General features: G+C 44.1%; 1 protein-coding gene, 1 long non-coding RNA gene and 1 pseudogene across 2 annotated transcripts; all 3 read right to left on the bottom strand.

Moving 5' to 3' along the window:
* Positions 1 to 2,702: 2,702 nt before the first annotated feature.
* Positions 2,703 to 4,987, bottom strand: LOC136193812 (probable serine/threonine-protein kinase DDB_G0281745; annotated as a pseudogene).
* Positions 4,802 to 10,619, bottom strand: LOC136193978 (ankyrin-3-like). The gene is made up of 30 exons (XM_065982987.1): positions 10,578 to 10,619; positions 10,365 to 10,522; positions 10,205 to 10,307; positions 9,941 to 10,150; positions 9,619 to 9,864; positions 9,013 to 9,204; positions 8,712 to 8,952; positions 8,587 to 8,648; positions 8,242 to 8,343; positions 8,080 to 8,178; positions 7,926 to 8,015; positions 7,772 to 7,870; positions 7,627 to 7,725; positions 7,476 to 7,574; positions 7,328 to 7,426; positions 7,178 to 7,276; positions 7,029 to 7,127; positions 6,880 to 6,978; positions 6,730 to 6,828; positions 6,577 to 6,675; positions 6,428 to 6,526; positions 6,100 to 6,345; positions 5,940 to 6,038; positions 5,787 to 5,885; positions 5,652 to 5,735; positions 5,491 to 5,589; positions 5,239 to 5,436; positions 5,123 to 5,191; positions 5,048 to 5,062; positions 4,802 to 4,963 (listed from the first exon to the last, which is right to left on the bottom strand). The coding sequence occupies exons 7-30, from the start codon at positions 8,746 to 8,748 to the stop codon at positions 4,802 to 4,804; spliced, it is 2,451 nt and encodes an 816-aa protein (XP_065839059.1). The 5' UTR covers positions 8,749 to 8,952; positions 9,013 to 9,204; positions 9,619 to 9,864; positions 9,941 to 10,150; positions 10,205 to 10,307; positions 10,365 to 10,522; positions 10,578 to 10,619.
* A 634-nt stretch (positions 10,620 to 11,253) lies between these two features.
* Positions 11,254 to 12,128, bottom strand: LOC136193820 (uncharacterized). Its single transcript, XR_010671475.1, has 3 exons — positions 12,039 to 12,128; positions 11,723 to 11,980; positions 11,254 to 11,664 (listed from the first exon to the last, which is right to left on the bottom strand). It is a non-coding gene; the product is annotated as an uncharacterized lncRNA (long non-coding RNA).
* Positions 12,129 to 21,054: the final 8,926 nt, after the last annotated feature.

Raw genomic sequence — 21,054 nt, 5'->3', positions numbered from 1 at the left:
GTGGTCCAAAATGAGATGCGCACTTCTCGCTATATCTACAGCTTACGAGGTACGTATACCCGTAGTCATACTTTTTGACGGTGGTGGGTCACTGGCAGTCGTTCACACTCGCGCCTGTATGGTGTACGGATTCCCCAATGACATCACTACTACGCTTTCTCCTGGTCGTCGTTCTTATTTCTCTCTATGCAACCGTCGTCGTCAATTCTGAAGAGCGTGTTCAGCGAAGCCCAATACTGGCGCGTAGCCTCTGCAGACTGACGTGCCGTCATTCGTGTCAGAACTCTGACCAAGGCGCAACTAATTGCACTTGCAGAGGGAGCAGGTGGATTTTCAAGTTTAGCTGCTTCCCCCTGAAACTAATCACTAGTCATCATATTATGTTTGAGCCGATTACAATGCCATTCGGATAGGAACCATGGCATAGGTCTAATGTTCCTAATGTGAAATAAAGTCTTCTCAAAACGATCCGTCTTCTCTGCTTGCATAGATCCTCGCTTTCCTTTTCCAATTAAGCAAATAGCATTCGCGAGCCAACTGCACGCGAGCGGAAACTATCAAACTAAATTTAGCAAGGAAAACGAAGGAAGTGACATACGTATATGAGGCTTATACTCAAAAGCTGCGTAAATAAAGGAAGCGAGGCAAGGTGAGTGAGCGTACCGTCCCGGGTGATAAATCGTAATAACGTGGTCGCGAGTCCAAAAAACGTTCGCCCTCCCTATACTTTTCCGGGCGGCGAAGCGAACGACTTGCATGCGCGGAACAATGACGACGGGCACACTGGCGTGGTGGAGCGCGTACGTGCTCACACTGCCCAGAGACATTCTACTCGCAGTATTCTCACCACGTGATCCCATCACTATGGCATCTACGTCATGCTCCTGTGCCGCTTTGCAAATGGACTCACTCCGGCGATCCAGAAAGAGTAAACCTCTTAAAGGGAATCTAGAATAGGAATTCAGGAAAGAGATTACTAATTTTCTTTGGGGGAAGGGGATCGTACGCCGTGTGAAAGACAGATTGATTCGTACTACTTCATAGTTTTTCAGTGGCTTGAATTGTGTTATGCACATGTTTCTGCACGTGCTGGTGCATCTGCTGCATGTCGTAGGGAGTGGCGGCTAAAACGAAATAATTGCTAATTAACAATAAATTAATTTTTCTCTTACAGAGAGAAGGCGGCGCGAACGTGTAGACGTAGATCTACACGTAGATAGCAGGTATACGTTTGACGCAAACATTTTGGAAGTGTACCCTGATAAAAAATAAGACGTTTCTTTAGACCTTTTCTCGCTTTCCCGGATGCCCCTCTCAGGGTCTAGGATTGGTACCGCCCTAATTAACTGTCCCCTAGCGACAAGGCAACTATAAATAGCCTAAGTAGTGACGTCGGGAATACTGACTAGCAGCACTCCCGTATATCAACTGTACTTTGTCTAAGCGCCAAAGAAGCTTTACCACTAGCCTCGACAATCATGCCCCAGTATCCGCCAGAAACTCCATTGCGACCTCCGTGGATGTGATGACCAAATACTGACTTGAATAGTGATCTGAATAAATAAAAAGAATTGAGGCAAAATAGACGGTCTCAATGCGTTAATTACTAAAATTCATTGACCATTTTATTTACGTTTGGTCGAAGAAGTGCAAAGGGGATACTTAACAACAATACCAGTGCCACTATAAGTAAAGAGAATCAATAAAAATAATCTATTAGAGCTCGTCTGGTGACGTCACCTATTGCCGATGTACTCATATACGTAATAGCGATAAGTGCTTGAAGCTACGCTGACGAACAATGCATTGACCAATAAACTCTCAGCAAAAATTGAATAGAAACTAGTCGTCTGGTTAGTTAAATTCTTTTGAGCCGTCGTACAGTCAACAACCAATTTATTACACTAAGAAATAAATACATTTTTTTTGACGTAAAAATTCTTATTGATATTCGAAAAATTTACAGCCTTTGGCGTCAAGAAAATGATTAGAGTTGCGAAGTGTTGCAAGTTGCAGTGATGCCGGGAGCGTGGACACGGTGGGGGAGCTTCGAATGCACGTACCTGCCAAATCTAAGCGTAGAGTCCGCCTGCAGTGCTTTTCGAGTAGCAAATTATGCGTGTACATAGTCTACGGCGTTGTTGATCTTCCCGAACAAGGTTCCGCACAAGAGAGAACTCTCGTCTACGATCGGTCTTTTTTTAGAACCTGTCCAATAGACCCAGTCGCGTGGGACTCGTGAAGAACGAGAAAGATAGGAGAAACGAGACCTCGATACACATACTTAGCGCGCTGCATGCAGAGCGACGTCATGTGGTCAGACCCATGACGCACATTCAACAGAACACAATAATTTTTTGATATTTTACGAACACAATAAATTTTTGTGTTATTTTAGTAGTGTTTGCGATTTTTGCAGGTTTGGCGACGAAATCGAGATATTCTTTCAATAATTGACATCGACTGTAGCCATTGACTGTAGCCCGTCTGTAGGGAAGGCGCAAAGCCGATTTCCTTTCTTTTGAGGCAAGTCGAAACCGGCATTAGCATCAAAATCACTGTTTCAAAAAAAAAGAAACGCTAGAGATGAAACGAGGCAACGGAGCGAAGTCCGTGCTTTGAGCCATTTCGATTAAGAGCACAACTATACTTCACGTACTCTATAGATCACCACTCAAGCTGCAATCAGAATCTACGTACGCTAGACAAAAGCAGCAATAAATACTATTACGTCAATAACAGATGAAAACCTATGTAGCTATAGATAAGCAAGACTAAGAAATGTAACTTTTCACTGAGCGACGTTGCGGTAACAGAGGAAATACCAAAGTTACCTGATCTTCTCCATACAGTCTACCTTTTACCAATCTTTTCGGATAGCACCGATCATATTCATCTGACTCTTGCACTCGTTCTAATTGCGTCAAACACTCGGCGGCAGTCGGCCTTGCGTTCGGATCAACGCAAATCATATCGCGACACATCTTCTTCATAACGAGATGACCGACCTTAGAAGCTTGTTCGAATCGATGACTGGCAACAGGAAGTTCCCCGGTCATCAATTCAACAAGGGTAACTCCTAGACTACACACGTCGGCCATCTTTGTATTGTGCGCCGCGCCAGGACACGTATCTGGCGTTCGCTCCGGAGCCAAATATTGGGGACTCAATGGTCCGGCTGAGAGAGACATCTTGGCTAAGCGAGCGGCTCCCAAATCGCACACTTTGGCTTCCATAAACGACGTTATGACGACGTTTCAAGGGCGGATGTCACCGTGGAGAACACCATCGGGCCCGAGCTGATGAAGATACGTGATTCCGGCCGTCGTTCCCAACGCGAGGTCTATTTTCTCGCGCAACGAAAGCGGCCATTCTGAACGAAGTGAGGCCCTGATGACTTCAGATAGCGATCCTTCAAGAAGTTCGGTGATGATTCGGAACGGAACACCATTCTCCGTCGTTACGCCGCATAGGAAGACGACGTTGGGATGGCGAGCGCGAACGCAGACGGCAATTTCTTGCTGAAAGAGTCGAAGGTGATAGTCGGTGTTAAGAAACTCGTAGAACATTTTGACAGCTACAGGGCAGCCACGCCAGTAGCCCACTCTTACTTCTAAACGCGATAATATTATTCCGGTTAGTTCAGATACATTTCTATTGACTAACACCTCCATAGCCACCTTCTCCGAGTTTGAGGTCCGTCATTCTGACGTCTCCAACTGGAATGTGAAGAAATTCTTCCTGTACTTTGGCTTTTCTAAGTTGATTCTCTTTTTCGGCTATTTCCCCAATGACAGCCCTCAACTCCGCCTGTGTTTCTTGGAAGAGGTCATTTAAATTGGCTACATGTACAGTTCAAACAATACTGGTGCAAAATTATTGCTTCATACCGTGTTCGAGACTAAGAGCATCTTTCTCCCTTTTGGCGCTCTCAATTTGGAGATACGCTTCTTCAAGTGCGGTTTTCAGAAGAGCTAAAATTAGATAAGATATCCAATAGACACTTAGGGGTAAAAAGCAGAAAGAATCAGGATGCTCTCACTGCGCTCCATCTGCGCTCCAGCGAATCTTTCCTGGTAAAAATGGACGTTTCTTTCTGAAAATACAAAAAGCCTTAGAAAACGTTAACATCTCTGCAAAGTTTCCTACCGTGCTCAAGTCTTATTGCAGAGTTTACTTTACTTGCGTTTTCGATTTGAAGATCTTTTTCCTTAGCAGTAGCTCTTAGTTGCACTACAGAATTTGAAAAAAACGCTAAGTTTGCAAGTATGAACTAACGTTGGAATTACTGTTATCGGTTTCAGCTGAAGTCAATTTTCTTTCCAGAAAATCGACTTTTTCTGCTAAAATAAGGCCTTTCACGTAAAACTTCTAAATCAAACATTATTTACCATTCTCTTGTTTCAAAGCATCAGTTTCTTCTAGTGTCCTCTCGATTTCAACTTCCTTGTTGTCAGCAAAGGCCTTCAGTTGCGCTTTACAAACAGGCAACCTTTATTTAAGAAATACAAAAATCCCGCACCGAATCGCTTACCGATTTCGCAAGCTTGAGCCTCGAGAATCTTGTTTCTTTCATTTGCTTCGCTTTCTAATCTCGCTACAAAAATTGGCAATACTTGATACTGCACATATATTAGGTGTGCGTACTGATAATTGATTTATCAGCAGCTTCTTTGGCCTCGTAGTTTGCTTTCATTTCCCTTGCCACATCCTGCAAGCGACTCAATACCTCTTCCTTTCTAGAAAAAGCCAGAGAAAGATCTTTGAACTGTTGCTGCCCTTCCTCTTCCTAAAATTCGTTTTACTGCCACTCGCTATGATAACAAAAAGCTCTCACTTCGGTACCGGCACTGAGACTCTCTTCCACTGCTAACTCATCTTCTTTCTCAGAAGGAAAAGAACCCTCTCGCTCTGCCAGCTTGCGATTAAGCAAATCGATTTCCTGCAGCAGATCGTCTCTTTCCTAAACGCAAACATATCTCTACGAAACAGAAGGTGCTCAGTGGCATTCCTGAGGAGAAGTCCATTTCAAAGGCTCTTCAGAGACCTGTATAATGTTTATCTGATAAACACGCAGTAAGTCAATCGAAATCGCTCTGCCAATCAGTACAATTAATTAAACCTCTTCAAGAAAATGAGCAGCTGCTTCACTTCCTCTAGCTGCCGCTTTAGACAGAAATTGCCGACTTTCCTGATTTTAATTTTGATCTTAGAATCGATTTTTCACTTTCACAGCACCTGCAATAGTTGCGAGGCCTTGATTCCCGCTTTGACGAAGCGATGAAAAAGATCTAGGCGTCCTCCCATAAGTGCCACATCCAAAGCAGATTCGCCTTTCTTCGTCAATGCAAAAACATTGCAACCTTTTTGTAGCAGCAGCTCAATGACGTTATCAGAGCCAAATTCAATAGCCGTGAGAAGAGGAGTGCAGCCCCACTAGAAAACCGGCTAAATTAACAAAAACCAAAGTAAGGCTAATACAATATAAACCTTATCTCGTGCTTCGCTATTGACACCTTTTGAAATCAGCAGGTCAGTTACCCTATGAAAATCACGCTGAGAAACAAAATGAAGAACGTCGTTCAAATCCTGATATTGTACAAATACAGCCGAACTTGAAAGTCAATGATAGCGGACAAAATAAGACCAACCTCGTTAGGAAAATTCACTATTAGTGATTCTGCCAAATCGTAATGGTTTTCAATGCAGGCTAACGCCATTGCCCCATAGCCTTCCTAGAACGTTTCTTTATCTAAGCCAAACTGACAAAAAAGCACAAAAATTGCCTTATCAAGAGCGTGAATACTGCAGCCCTTGCTCAGAAGAAGCTTGGCAGACTCAGTCTGTCCAGCACAAACGGCATGAAGAAACGGCGTTCGCCCCCACTAAAAGTTGGCAAGGCAAAGACGCTATTTTTTCGTCTTCTTAATAAATCAAACTTTGTCTTGAGCTTCGATGTCGGCGTCCCAATCAAGAAGGAGATTGACAACAAGCGGTCTATTACACTTAGCTGCTATGTGAAGTGAAGTACAACGAAACTAGTAAAGTGATAAGGCGACAAAATTTCAACAAAAGCAGAACATGGATGCGATGACTTACATAGTCTGTGTCAGTCACCAAGCACTCCATTACGAGGAGTTTTCTTGCCATTTCTATCTTCCCACTAGCGCTTGCTGCAGCCAATGCCCCAATACCCATCTGAAAGTCAGAGTAAGTGAGATAAAAATTACGCATAAAAAGACATTCCTTATTTTTTGCATTAATGTCGCATCCCTTAAGTATGAGAAGTTCAAGCATATGCAGATTGCCGCTTGCAAAGCAACACCAAATCGGAGTGCATCCGTTCTATATAAAAAAACAAGAGAAATTAGTAGCCATAACAAATAAAGCCTATAAAATAGCTTTTGAATAAAAAGAAATTTCCAACCTCGTCTTTGGCTTCGAGCTCTGCACCATTTTCAATACAAAAATCTGCTAGATCTCGAAGCCCTTTGTAGGCTGCTATGTGCAAGCAAGTAAAACCACGCTAAATAAAAAAGAAATGCCACAAAATTATCTTGGTTAGTGAACTCTCACAGAATGAGGTTCATTGATGTCCAATCCCAGTTGAAGCAACTTCTCGGCAAGATCAAGGTTCCTTCTATAACTCGCAATTGCCAAGGCTCCATCTCCTTTCTACAATAAAATCAAAACAGTTTATAACTAAATACGCTTGATTAAGAACATTGCCTCGCCCTTGGCAAGAATATTGCAATTTTTCGACACCAGAAGCTCGACCAAATCAATGCGCTCGGATTTACAAGCAACAAGAAAGGGCGTTTCAGCTTTCTATCCAACAAAAAAATTTGCTGACTTAAAGTTCTTAAAGAAAACAAGCACTTTGCTTTCAGCTTCCAGATTGGCACCCTTTTCAATAAGAAACTCTGCTAGGTCGATATGCCCTTTGGCAACTGCCCAGTGCAAAGAAGTATAGCCGCACTAAATAAATAAATAATTAAATACAAAAGCAAAGCCCAGAACGTTCCTACAAAATGAGCTTCGTTCACGTCCAGCCCCAGTTGAATTAACTTTTCAGCAATCTTAAGATTTCCATTACAGCTTGCCATTGCCAAGGCTCCGTTTCCTCTCTAAACACTTCGTTGCCTCTTTCTAACTGAACGCGAGCGAAAAAATTCACTTTGCTCTTTGAACGTATATTGCAGCCTTTGGCGATCAGCAGATCGATCATATCCACACTGTGGCCGTCACACGCCACAAGATAAGGCGTGTATCCGGACTAAAAACATAAAAGCTATACATATCGCGCGGAGGAAACAACTAAACTTACAACAACTTGACCTTCGAGCCTAGCTCCTTTACTGATAAGAAAATCAGCCACTAAAAGGCGTCCATTTTTAGCGGCCCAGTGCAAAGAAGAGTAGCCATTCTATGTGACAAATTTGGCCTCGAGCACGTGTACATCATTGGCTGCCTACTACGTCTGCTTCGTTAGGATCCCAACCGAGGTGAATCAACTTCTCAACGACTCTCAGTTTGCCCTTCAAACTCGCTATAGCCAGGGCTCCGTGCCCTTGCTACAAAGACGTATCAAATTAATATGCTAAAATTTGTAGATAAATAACGTACCATTTCCTTAGCATGAATATTGCAACCTTTGGACACCAGAAGATCAATAATCTCAACGCGATCAAATGAACAAGCCACCAGAAATGGCGTAAGCCCAAACTAAAACAAAAATGCAAAAACTTTATAGTCATTTCAGCTTTATTACGTCAGTTTTAGCTTCAACACTGGCCCCATTCTCGATTAGATACAAGGCAGTTTCCACATGTCTACGATGAGCTGCGCAGTGCAACGGACTGTAGTCATTCTGATGAGTAACATAAAATAAGAAATTATCTAATTAAACGACATATAGCATCTACTCCGCGGACGTTGAACCCCAGTTTCATAACTTTCTTAACCATTGGAAGATGACCTCGAAAACACGCCAAAGCCAAAGCTCCATTTCCATGCTAAAAAGACGTTAGAACACGAAAAATCCAAATATTCGTTATTTTTATTCAATTAAGCGCTGACGTCGGTAAAAGCATAGATGTTGCAACCTTTCCTCACAAATAAATCGACGCCTTTTACAGATCCCCGATTCACAGCAAAAAGAAACGCAGTTACTCCATTCTATAATCAAAAAATATTGAAAAGATCTGACCCTAAAAAAGCCATGTAACTTGTATACAGTACCTCATAGACCGAACTCTCGATGTCCCATCCCACCAGGAGAAAATATTTAGCCACGTCCAAAGAATTGCAGATAATAGCATACGCCATCGCGTTCATGCCCTCCTGGATGAATGCCACATGTAAAGCGGATTGATTGCGAAAATTAAAGCTTCTGTCTCTTTCTATATAAGCCTCGCGTGGCCAGGCCTTTTTCCATCTCCCGGATAAACCGAGAGGGGAAAAGACGCGAGGCTATTCTACATATTTGTATTCTAAATCTTTTCGGGTCGAACGTTGCCGTAGCGAAAGTAGAAATATAAATTTAGGACACTTGGCAGAGTGGCGATGCTGCGAGCTATCACATACCTCGTTTACAACGATTTTCCACTCGTCTGGATATTCCCTCACGAATTGGCCAACGCGTTTCACTTTATTGTTTGCGATGGCGGTGAAGAAAGCTAAAACGAACCTAGCAGGACACGATAACGCACCGGTCGAAGTACGTCCGGCAGTCGTCCGGACGTCCATAGTTCCGTGTTCGTTTATTTGCGCGTGCGCACATGAAATCTATCTTTCTCCGATCCTTGCCCGTTTGTAGTGACATACGGATGAAAAGAAAGTAAGTTTATCATCTACCAAAGGACACACAACCGGTTGAAAGAGTGGTGGCTGGCTCAACAATCTGATGCAAGGGTCATGCTCAGGACCCTTCCGGCTACGTCAGCATTCCAACTATTACAAAGCGCAATCTACGTAGAAGACTACAAAATAGGTCTCTTGAGCGTCTTCTACCTTCAATTGATTTTCGCTTTGTGCTCGGCAATAAGTGACTGAAGTGAAATCAAACGCCATTCCGTCCAGCCTATTCATGCATCTTCCCTTCCACTTCATTGGCAATCCCATGTTCGCTTATTCTCTGCGAGGCCAGAAGAGGACGTCACCTGACCTCTCCTCATTCCCTCCAAACATCGGGGAACAGAGAAACTGAAAGGAATGACCAAGGCTGAGAGATTGCATACATTCAACAAGCCTCTTAGCCGCGTCCAAACAATAAAAAAGTTCGCGACCCTGGAGAAAAAAATAGAGATCGAGGGAAGAGGTAGATTAGTACGTTTTATAGAGAACGATGAGCCGGGTTACATCCCTCCCTCCTGGAAAACCTAAGGATCGAAAACCCAAATTTACAATGCAGCTAGGGAGACAAGGGAAACAAGAAAAGAGCCCGAAAGGGGGCCCCATCCCCTTCCCCCAAAGAGAGAGGTTGCTTCTTTACGGTGGAAAGCGTAGATGTCGATCCTGAACGGCGCAAAGGTTTTGGAGAGGCAATTATAAGCAAGGGCGTCGATAGGGAGAGTCAGAAAGAAAAAGACGACAAATGTACGTCTGTGCACAACTTACTCGAAGTATGAGCATCGTTTGAGGTAGCCTGAGCAGCAGCGTTGTCTAAAAGCGATCGCAGCACACATCTCGCGTGCATGTTCATCATGAAACCTAATGAGAGGCCCCGATGGTGATAGAGCTCATAGGCCCGTCTTATTCCTCTCTGAATGTACTTCAGACGCTGCAAACAAGGCCGAGAACGACGACACTGAATGGGAAGGCTCCTAATTTCAGGACGGCGACGAATCAATGAGACCACGGATCCTAGAAAAGAGACTAAATTCACACGTGATCGGTATTAGGATATTTAACCTCTACAGAACGACGTGCATGGACGTACACGTGACATGGATTAGAGAGAGTGAGAGTGGGAGAGTGAGAGCATGGATCCTAGGATCCATGGTGAGAGTGAGAGAGAGGCCTCCATCATATTTGGGACACACTATCTAGAATCAAAATTATTGATCCACGACAGCGTAAAAGGCAGACGTTCCGCTGAGAAAAAAACACGAGCTGACCGTGATGACCAAATACTGACTTGACTAGTGATCTGAATAAATAAAAAGAATACAGGCAAAATAGACGGTCTCATTGCGTTAATTACTAAAAATTTATTGACAATTTTATTTCCATTTGGTCGAAGAAGTGCAAAGGATCATATGTTCGGGATACTTAGATACTATGAGAAGAACAAGGCACCAGTGCAACTATAAATAAACAGAATCAATAGAAATATTTTATTGAAGCTCGTCTGTTGACGTCACCTATTGCTGATACTCATATAAGAGCAATAAGTGCTTGAAGCTACGCTGACGAACGATGCATTGACAAATGATCTTCCTGCAGAAATTGGATAGAAACTAGCCGTCTGGTTAATTAAATTCTTTTGAGCCGTCATACGGACCCCAACAATGTGATTACACTAAGAAATAAAACAAATTTTTAATTGACGTGATAATTCTTAGTGACATTCGTACTTCGTTGGAATTTACAGCCTTTTTCGTTGAGGAAATGATTAGGTTGGAAGTTGATGTTGGGGACACGGTAGGGAAGCTTCGAATGCACGTATCTGCTACATGATATCTAAGCGTAGAGTCCACCTGCAACGATTTTCGAGTAGTGAAATAAATAGCGAATTATGAGTCAACAAGCTATACCGTCTACGGCGTCGTTGATCTCTCCTCTGAAGATTCCTCTGAAGAGAGGACTCACGTCCATGATCGGTTCTTTTGATGGTGTCCGAGACTTGATACGGGACCCTATGTCCGGGCCGTTCGACGAACAGCCCGCGAAAGTCGATCTACGATATCCGACGCGAAACGAAACTGTGAAGAAGAGAAAGGGAGACTACAAGGCATCTCTACCGCCATCTTGAAATTGAGGCGAAAAATCTTGCATTGCCAAAAATAGAAATAAACTTGATCGTGCATATATCGTATCTACGTGGCCGCCGCGCGTATTCGCCCAGACTTAATTCTCGCTTAGCCCGCGATCTAATGGATGGCTTTCGGACCAGATTAAGCATGGAATGCAGAAGTTAGCGCGATTCTGAAATCGAGTCTCGCGATTAGTTTTAATTCAGACCTCAAGGAGGCTTCGAAAATACGAGTGACCTCAGACGGGATATATGTAGAGACGAAATCAAGCTAAAGCTAGACGTGGAAATTTTTGATGCTGTTGGTTACATCAGTGGGCTCAAGAGAAAAAGGAAATGACTCTAATTTCTAACTCACAAACGCGTCTGTTCCTCTACTGCTTCTTTTCATCACACACTGGCTTAGATTGAAGACCCTTTCTTCTGACCCACGGAGGACATTTTTCTGGAGCCAAATACGGATTATTCGCGTACAGCTTTTGTACATGAAGATAACGCTCCAAACGGTTTCCGATGTGGTTCAGCGATTCACGGCCCAAGACGTCGCAATTGTTAACAGGAAGTACCTTCCAAATGGAACCATTCATCGGAACAATAAAATGACTTTGATTCAGGCGACTTGCGCAGAGAACTACGAAAGGGTAGTAACGCTTGTCGCACGGACGTATGAGTTTAAAAGTGGTGCTATTCTAGAGAAAAATTAACGTCACCCTAGGCGAATCAGAAACCCGAAATCGCTAGTACGACCTCAGAGTCCACTTTGAGGACACCGTTTTCGTCGACACCCAAACGCTGACAGGATTGGCGTAGAGGGTGAAACGTGTCCAAGAAGAAGGTTCTACCGTCGGCGGAATCAGGGTGTTTGATTGTCAGAAACTCGTCTATGGGTGTCGGGTGTTCAGTTAAGTTAAACGAAAAGCGATCGAACTTGAAGTTGAGAAAGGCCATGGGTAATTCTTTGTCGTCGGTCCGAGTCTCGTTCAGCAGTTCAGGCGAACAACAAAGCTGAAAACAGGCCTGTAAGATCACGGCCTCGCGACAGTTCGTTCGCTAAATAATGTACAAGCTTATGGTATTTGGTGAAGCTTCCACGATGCTGAGATGACTCGCACATCAGCCATATTGCAAGGAGAACGAGCAAAGACTTCATCTCTCAGTCAAGCGGGAACTTTTTTTTGAGCTCAATATGCTTAGCTCAGCAGTTTCGTTCCGCATTTTATACAGGTTCGACTTCGAGTTGGCGTAGGTGATCTAAGCGTTTTATATGACCTCACTTCTCCTTCTGCTAATATCGTAGCAGAGGGTCATCTTACATGTCGCCTAATTGCGGTGACGTGTAAGCATCCTTAACTCTTTAGGCATCGTTGGGGAGCGGATATTAAGACGAAAATGGAAGGAAGGTATACGGTCGGAAGAGCCGGAGCGTAGACCGTTACAGAGAAACGGATCGACCCTTCTAAGTTCGCGGACGACAAACACATCTTGGAAATCACGCATACGCGACGACGGCTGGAGATCGCCTACGCCCTCTCCACCCCTACATCGATTCTCCAACTAATTACCCACTGAACATGCGTTTAATTAAACAACAGTTGAATACAAAAGTCTCGAGCTAGGGGCGGCTAACTAAAGGTGATGTTGCGGGTTTATTTTTATCTATGATGATTACACGCAATATAATCAACGAAGGCGGGCATCGCGCTTGACGAGGGGGCCCTTTGCCCGCACGTCCACTAGCTGACTGACGGTATAGCGCCCACGCTATTGTCAATCCTCTAATTCCCCCTCCCCTCCCTCGTAACTGTGGTCAACACATCAGTAACTGCCCGCGAAAAGGAAGTCGCGTAACGCCATAAGCAATCGAGTCGTTGGCTTGTGCTCCACAGAGGGAAATGAACGACAGCTCAGAGATATGATAGTACTCGAATACATTGTCAGATCTAACGGATGGTGAAACTGAAGGAATTCGACTTCTGCTCTACGGACGGCTTTGGGATTGAGTAACTTCCGTCCTTTCGAAGGTCTGGGAACTCATACAAGTGCTAAGCTAGGGGGCCCCAGTGTTCATCTGACGTGACTGCTAAGAGATATGATACAATACTGCTCTATGAACAGCTTTGGAGTATAACTTCCGGGAAGATGTCCCTTCGAAAGTCTGGAACTGGTGAAAGTGCTAAGGGAGCCCGGGCCCCCAGTGCTCAATAGACTGCATCATGGACGTATTCCTCCATTGAAGCGCTTTCTCAGTCCAGATCGTGCGCGTGGACGATGAACGAAAGGTTCGAAATCGTCCAAAGAGACTGTATACTCTCGAATGGAGCCACTCTCGGCTCCAAATCACCGCGATCAGAACAGAAATTCGATTCTTCCCATTAAGCATGTCCAAAAGACTTCGTTCGCGATGCCATAACATCCGAAATTCGCTTGAGAAACTCGTAGTTCCACATCCGGGAGCTGGGTCACGAGGCAATGGACAGATCGACTTCCCCAGGTTCGCTAATAAAAGTTTTATTAGGCAGAAAACCTTTCCCACACAAATGCAGTAAGAAACCGTGATTAAAGAAGTAAATGAAAGAGAAACAGAAATCAGACGAAACAAAGAAAACAGAGCTGTCACGGTGTATGTCACTAAGACTTAACTCTACTAGCTCCAAACCGCTTTGAAAGAGCACAAATTCCTACCTGCTATTTCACATCTGAACGCTGCTTTCTTCGACTTTCTCTCCCTGCTCAGATGAAGTTCGAGGCCATCTTCATTCAGAGAAACTTTCCAGCACGATTCAATACATTTAGAAATGGCACATTTTGCAATGGGACGAGAACGACTTATTCTTCCCGTCATCCAATGAAGAGTAGACACATTTCCAAAGCAGGTAACAATCTTCTTTTGTTCGCATTGGCCAAATGCTTCTACACTTTCCTTGACATCGACACCATTTCCAAAACGGTCGTCCATACTCAATTTACAACTTTCTTCAAGAAAATCTTAATAACGATAAAGAAAAGGATTTTTGGAAATGGAAAAATTGCGGCAGCGGGCGTTATTGTACCAGGTAGTTTCGGTTTAATTTCTTCTTCTGTATAGGCAGTAGTAGTAGTAGAAACACCAGGAGTTGGAGTCAGAATCTCTATCAGTGCTCACAGAAATCAAGTTTATGAACTATTTATTATGTACTTTATACCCGGAGTTAGCAAACGATTTTTTGTCGTGAGAGTAAATTCGGTGTCTGACATAGGCTCCGTTCCACAAAGAAACGTCGCTTCTCCGATTTCAGTCAAATTTGTCACATTGACATAGAGACGAACCGACAGACGAGAATGATACTTCCAACAGTCAAAATACACTTTTCCGACTTTGGATCAGAGCGGAAGCTGATCGCTCCCACCGCCAACTTCCAATCTTCTCCAGCGCGCCAGATTCATAATAGATCGCGTGTGGCAGCACTTGAGTTCGGCTACACCGGCCTCAAATTGATCGGGGTCGAGCGTCACATCGTACGAATGCAGGCGATGCGTATAACCATAGCAAGTGCGAGATGATTCTTGGGGAAACTTTGAAAGAACGGGAAGAAGAGGAGAGAGCAACTGAATAAACATGTTTACTAGATGATGACAATTGCCTGGTACTGTCTATATACTAAGAGAGAACCGCTCTTATATACAGATTTTGGCGGAAGTACAAAACTGGCCAAACAGGTCGGTTGCCAATGAGATCGCAAAAGATTTACCATCTGTGGTGTACACGTGAAGTTTTTCCAGATGGAAACCGTCGCGATTAAATCGGTGACGGAAGGGAAGTACATGTACGCTTCCTGGACCAAGTCACAACCGTCTCTTTGACGAACACGTTTACGCCGTCGTCATAGGGCTAAGTGACAATGAAGTATATTGCATGCTTCGCTTGCAACCAACATCAATGCAAGGCAGAAGTGAAGAAGAGAAGGTGCGCTCATTATCGAGTAATTGTAGGATAGTGATACTATGATGACGTGCGCGAGGTACAACTTCACTGTCATAGGTGAGAATTCAAGGGGTACGTCTAACCGCCGGGAGGCCACCATGCATAGAAAATTCGATTAGTTAGCGCACTCTTCATATTGTTTAGCCTCGCGTAGCCAGGCCCTTCTCCCTGATCTCCCGTGTTTATACGGGAGATCAGGGAGAAGGGCCTGGCTACGCGAGGCTAACATTGTGCGTGGCCGGGCGTTATACAATAATTATACGTCTGCGTGCAAGTACTAACGAGTCGGTCGTCGGAGATTCATTTCTTAGACCAGCCCCTGGGGCAATTATCCGCGTCAATTATAACATCGCTAGGTGGCTAGCTGGCGACTTCTTATAACCAAACTACATGTAGCAGTTCTACTGTTTGGTGAAACTGAAGTTTTTGCTAACAGCAAGGATGACAGAGTTATTATGTTGAAAAGAGGTAGACAATCATTTCTTAAATTCATTCTCTCCCAAAACTTTGTAAAGAAATATTTCGAAGCCTTTTGGCCATACAGAATGGTTCGTGACTGGTAAATCTTTGATTTCAATGTAAAATAAAGTGTTCTGACCAGTGACTCCTCCTACCAGGTAGAAACAAGGAGGATTGATGCAGAAGAAAGCGATCAATTATACAGTGTAATGCACAGTATATAAAGCTCTTGTTTATTTTTCGAAAAGTTCATCATTTCCTTTGACATTCAATACTCACTAGACGTTCTTAATTGAGAAGGCCGTAGCCGCCCCATCCGGTATAGCGGTGCCGAGAAGACGGCCGTTCGTCGTCGAGAGGCGCGTTTCGGCAGTAGAATTCGTATTCAGCAAAGAACAATCGAATTGCCTAACGTACGTGCGTTGGAAGAAGAATTAACGCCTGCCTTCGATCTGCCGTCTCCCTGCATGCGCCGCCGTGTAAAGGCTGTCTTCTCATTGGACAGAGACTTGCGCGTGAGGGTATCGTCGATTGAATCAAGAACGTTAATTGTTGGCAGAAACGCACACCATCGTGACGTCCGCGATCGGACGATCGCGATTGACCGAGATAATCCAGAAGGGAAACAGCGATAAAGTGAAGGGGTTTCTTTCTACTGAAAAAGGATTTCTTCGATCTTCTCAGGTATGGGATTGTTGCGTTTTTGGGTCCGCGTTTTTCATTGCTGGACAACATGCTTTTCTTCTTTTCTTTGGTTGTTTAGTGGCATTATGTAAGTGGTGCAAAGGGGAAGTGGACAGCAGTCCCAAGAGACACATTTCTGTGCAAAATTGACTGTTCTTGTAGGAAGATTAGTATGTGTTGACACTGAAAATGGTACATACACCGTTTCAATACCAAACTCTTTAGAGCGTGACTGAAAACAATCACATTTCTGTTGATAATTTTATGGAGCCGACCACCGCAGTTGTACGGGTGGAGCCCGTATAACGAAGGAGGGAGGCTCTCTCAAACGTGATCTTAGGACCTGAAGTGTCTGTCTGTCTGTCTGTCTGTCTGTCTGTCTGTCTGTATGTATGTATGTATGTATGTATGTACAGTATATTCGTCACGCTCGGTATTGTGACGTAACTTAAAAGCCCGTTTTTTCGTACAGCGCATGCGCGACCAAGGGCTCAAAACGGTTCAGTTCAGTTCAGTTCAGTTCACAGTTTTATTTTAATACGGAAATCCTTCAGCACGTGGGCCGATCTTCCAGTAAACCGTATACAGGGGAATGACAGCAAAAGGAGAAAAGAGAAAAATGACAATATTTACAACTATAACTATATAACCTCTAAATCAGTACACAGAGTTTTGATTGAAATAGTTCTTCAGGCCCAATTTAAAGATCGCGGGATCATTACTCCCTCTTATGATTGCCGGAAGCGAATTCCATAGAGTTTGAGCCCGAAAGAATGGAGAACGACGAAGTGCCTCGGTGCGTGGTCGGATGACGTTGACCCCAGAAGCACTGAGACGAGTGGCGGCACCGGTGCGCTGAATACGCCCAATTTTCGCCGCGAGAACAGAAGCTGTGGCGGAGTTGCACAAGCAGCGGTAACTCAACATTCCTAGTTGAGTAGCATGCCTTGTGCGAATTGGATTGAGACGAAATAGATCGAGAAGTGCTGCTACTCCTCCAACAGAGGCCGTAGAATCGTCATAACGCAAACCAGCCAGACAACGGAGATACCTCTTTTCTATCTGTGCTAAGCGGCTGATTACGCCAGCTGATCCGTCCGCCCAAACGGCAGCCCCGTAGTCAAGGTCCGGTTGAATGACTGAGCGAACAAACGCTAGTCGAGCTGCGTTGGATAACAGACGATGACATCGGTAAAGAACACCAATTTTTCGGCCAACCTTCCTAATGACGTTGTCCATCTGCGGTTTCCACGATAGACGACTATCAATCAAAACCCCGAGGTATCTCACGTGAGGTGAAGGCGACAGAATGACATTATTGACCGAAACCGTATAGATCGACGTGTCTTCAGTATCACGAAACTTGGGAAAAAGCAGAAAAGCCGATTTTTGACCATTGAGAGCCATCAGATTCTCAGAGTACCATGAAGTCACACTATTAATATCTTGTTGTAGTTGAGTAACCGCTCCCTCAAAAGTTTCGTTGCTGGAATAAAGACAGGCATCATCTGCGTAAAGGATTAGAGACGATTGAGAAGAGACGACCGAGGTGATGTTCCGGGTGAAGAAATTGAATAAAAGAGGACCTAATTTTGAACCTTGAGGCACTCCTCTCCTAACTGGCGACAAGTTCGAAGCAGTAGAGCCGACCGAGACAAATTGTCGACGATCCAAGAGGTAAGAAGAGAGCCATGCCAGGACCTTTCCCTTCACTCCACACGATGACAGACCTCGGAGAAGTAAACTGTGATCGACTGTGTCAAAGGCCTTCTTAACATCAAGAAAGACAGCCGCCGAGCGAAGACCTGCGTCCTTGCCAGACAAAAGATCTTGAGTCAAACAAACCATCGCATCTTGAGTTGACCGAGATTTTCGAAAGCCAAATTGGCAGTCAGGAATAAGAAGGTGCTTGTCGAAGTAGCCACATAAAGATTGAAAGACAAAATGTTCCAAAATTTTTGAGACAATTGGCAGCAACGATACCGGGCAAAAATTCTTGGGATCAAGTCTTGAACCCGATTTGAAAATGGGAACAACCTTGGCACACTTCCACTCATCTGGAAATACCCCAGATTGGAGAGAAGTATTAAAAAGGCTTGCCAATGATGGTGAAATTGCAGACGCTCCCATTTTTAAAAATTTCCCATCAATTCCATCATGACCCGAGGCTTTGTTGACGTCAATTCTTCTAAGGAGGTCCGAGACCTCATCTGATGACACTAAGGGGAAGTTGAATAAAATTGAAGAATTAACGTCATCAGCTTGAGAATGCGTTTCAAGAGAATCTTCTTCTAGTAGGCCACGAGGCCGACGCTCTGAGCTCTGTGACATACCAACTACTGATGCGAATTGATCACATAATTCACCAGCAGAAGGGAGCTGATCAGACACAACTTTACGTCGTCCCGTGATGCAATTGATGGTAGACCAAAACCGAGCGGGATTGTGACTAAGAAGTGTCAATTTCTCAATGAAAAAGTTCTCCTTAGCCGCTCGTAAGCGATACTTGATTACATTTCTTTGTTTCTTGTACTTTTCATATAAAAACCGCCTTTCCTCCAAAGGGCGCTTTCTAGAAATTGAGGCTTTTCGATAGAAATTTCTTTGTCTGATGTCAACAATGATTTGTTTAGTCATCCAAGGAATAGAAGAGTGTTTGCGCCGGCGTGACGAGGATAAAGGAAAGTGACGATTTACCACGTCCAAGAATAATGACTTCCACGTGTCCCATTGATCATTAACATCAGTGAAGGATGATATCACAGACCAAGGGACATGATAAAGATCTTCAATAAAGTCCAAGGCAGACGAGTCACTTCGAGGCTTGCGAGAAAAACGAGGAGGACGAGACGATGAAAGATGCACCTTTCTGGCGACACAGATAAGGTTATGATCACTGATACCCGATGCATCAATAGACGCAGGTGCTGTAAAGGAACTTGGCATCGATGACAAAGCTACGTCCAGAAGAGATGACGTAGACGAAGTGACGCGAGTAGGAGAAGTAATTAAATTCTTTAGTTGGAGGAGATCAAGGCAATCTGAGACTTGCGTTGAAGTCTTCGAGGAGCTCGAGAGATCGACATTTATATCCCCCATCAGCAAAACATCTGAGAACGAAGCTGAGTAGATGTGATCTAACATTGAAGAAAGAGAGTCGATGAAGATGGAGACACTACTTGACGGAGGACGATAAATTGCTCCCACAATACTCTTCAATTTTCCAGGAAGGCGTATTACCGCAAGAATCACTTCTAGATTTTGTAGTGAATCCGGAGCTGGAAGTGATGAAGAACAAAGTTTGCTTGAGACATATAAACAGACGCCTCCGCCATGACGTGAGCGATCATTTCTGAAAAGCTCAAATCCCTCGACACAAAGAAAATTATTAGAGATGGAGTCATCCAGCTTTGTTTCAGAGAGTGCCAGAACATCCACTGAACAACGTCGTAGAATGAGTCGAATCCAGTCCAGTTTGGCAATAAGACTGTTGATATTGAGATGTGCAAAGATGACACCAGAGTTTGAGCAGTGATAGGACCGAAGAGAAGTGATAGGCTCCCCATATTGAGTTAGATTCGAAGGGTCCAAGAGCAAAGACGTGTCATTATCCAATGCGGAAATCATGACTGAATCAGTCGATGTGGAACTCAAATTGACATCAAGTATGATGGAGTCTAATGACGACGATTCATCCGAATGAAGATTCAAATTTGTGAATGGAAGAGCACAACGGGAACACTCCCATTCTAGAGAATCTGATTCAGAGCAGAGATAAGTGTAATCAGAAGGTGGCAGACGTTCACATTTAGAGTGATACCAACGTTGACAGAAATCACAAAGAATACTCTCTTGATCAGATCTAACCGATTTACTGCACCAACCACACGGATATTTCACAGGGCCCGGGTTAAGCTCAACATCCCCACAAAGGAAGAGAAGTAGTAGCAAAAAACCCTGGCAAATTTCACGATTGAAATACACGACAGAAGAATATAGACGAGAGTCAATCTTGAATTTGAATTGAAAACGATGACGAGCCATCATGATTTTGTAATTGAAACGATGACGAACCAATATGGCCCAATAATTAATCTTCAAAGAGAATCTGAAAACCATTACGTAATCACGCGGGTAAAATACGGGAAGAATCGACGAAGTTAGAAAATTTTTTTGAAAACTTGACGAAAATTCAGGAAAAAACGATGATTTCGGAAAACGAGAATAACGATGATCATGTTTTTCACTAATTCGAGAAATATTTACAAGTGAGAAGATTGCCAAAAACGTGAGAAGAGAGAGCAAAATTTCAAACTGACGGTTGATCATCCGGGCTTTTTTTTTGACATTGACGCCCTTCGCCAGATAATCGATTACTGCACGCAGCTGCGGATCCTGTCGCTGATTTTCAACCACTTCTTCCGCCGTTGGTACGCGGACGACGTCGACGGCGCACACGACTGGAAGTCGGGACAGCGCGTCGGCGTTTCGGTTGGCTTTTCCTGCCTTGTGACGTATTTCAAAGTCGAACTCCTGTAGTTGGAGTACCCAATGTGCCAGGCGTCCTGACATCTTTGTAGATGACATAAGCCATCGTAAATTCGCGTGATCCGTGATCACTATAAATGGCACCCCAAAGAGGTACTTGCGGAATGTCTCACAGCCGTAGACGACGGCTAATAGTTCCTTTTCCCTGGTGTCGTATCGCTGCTCGCGATCTTGCAACACCCGGCTGGCATAGGAGACTACTCTTTCGAGACCGTCGTCGTGGACTTGTGATAACACCGCCGCTATTGCATAGTTGGATGCATCTGTTTGTAACAGAAATGGTAAGTCCCAGTCGGGATAGGCCAGTATTGGAGCGGAAGACAGCGCGCCTTTCAGCGCCAGAAACGCGTCGTCGCAGTCATCCGTCCACTGGAATTTTCCGTCGTCTCTCAAAAGACGAGTGAGAGGTCGAGCCACGCGGGCGTAA

The sequence above is a fragment of the Oscarella lobularis genome, chromosome 12, assembly GCF_947507565.1.
Source record: "Oscarella lobularis chromosome 12, ooOscLobu1.1, whole genome shotgun sequence".
NCBI lineage: Eukaryota > Metazoa > Porifera > Homoscleromorpha > Homosclerophorida > Oscarellidae > Oscarella > Oscarella lobularis.
The sequence above is the reverse complement of the archived record's forward strand: the minus strand, read 5'-3'. Positions and strand labels throughout refer to the sequence as shown.

Excerpts from the sequence above, each read along its gene's own strand:
- LOC136193978 (XM_065982987.1), bottom strand. The coding sequence starts at position 8,748 with ATGGACGTCCGGACGACTGCCGGACGTACTTCGACCG. Across the intron at positions 6,676-6,729 it reads ATATTCTTGCCAAGGGCGAG|AAAGGAGATGGAGCCTTGGC; the intron begins GCAATGTTCTTA and ends ATTTTATTGTAG. Across the intron at positions 5,437-5,490 it reads ATAGCGAAGCACGAGATAAG|TGGGGCTGCACTCCTCTTCT; the intron begins GTTTATATTGTA and ends CCGGTTTTCTAG.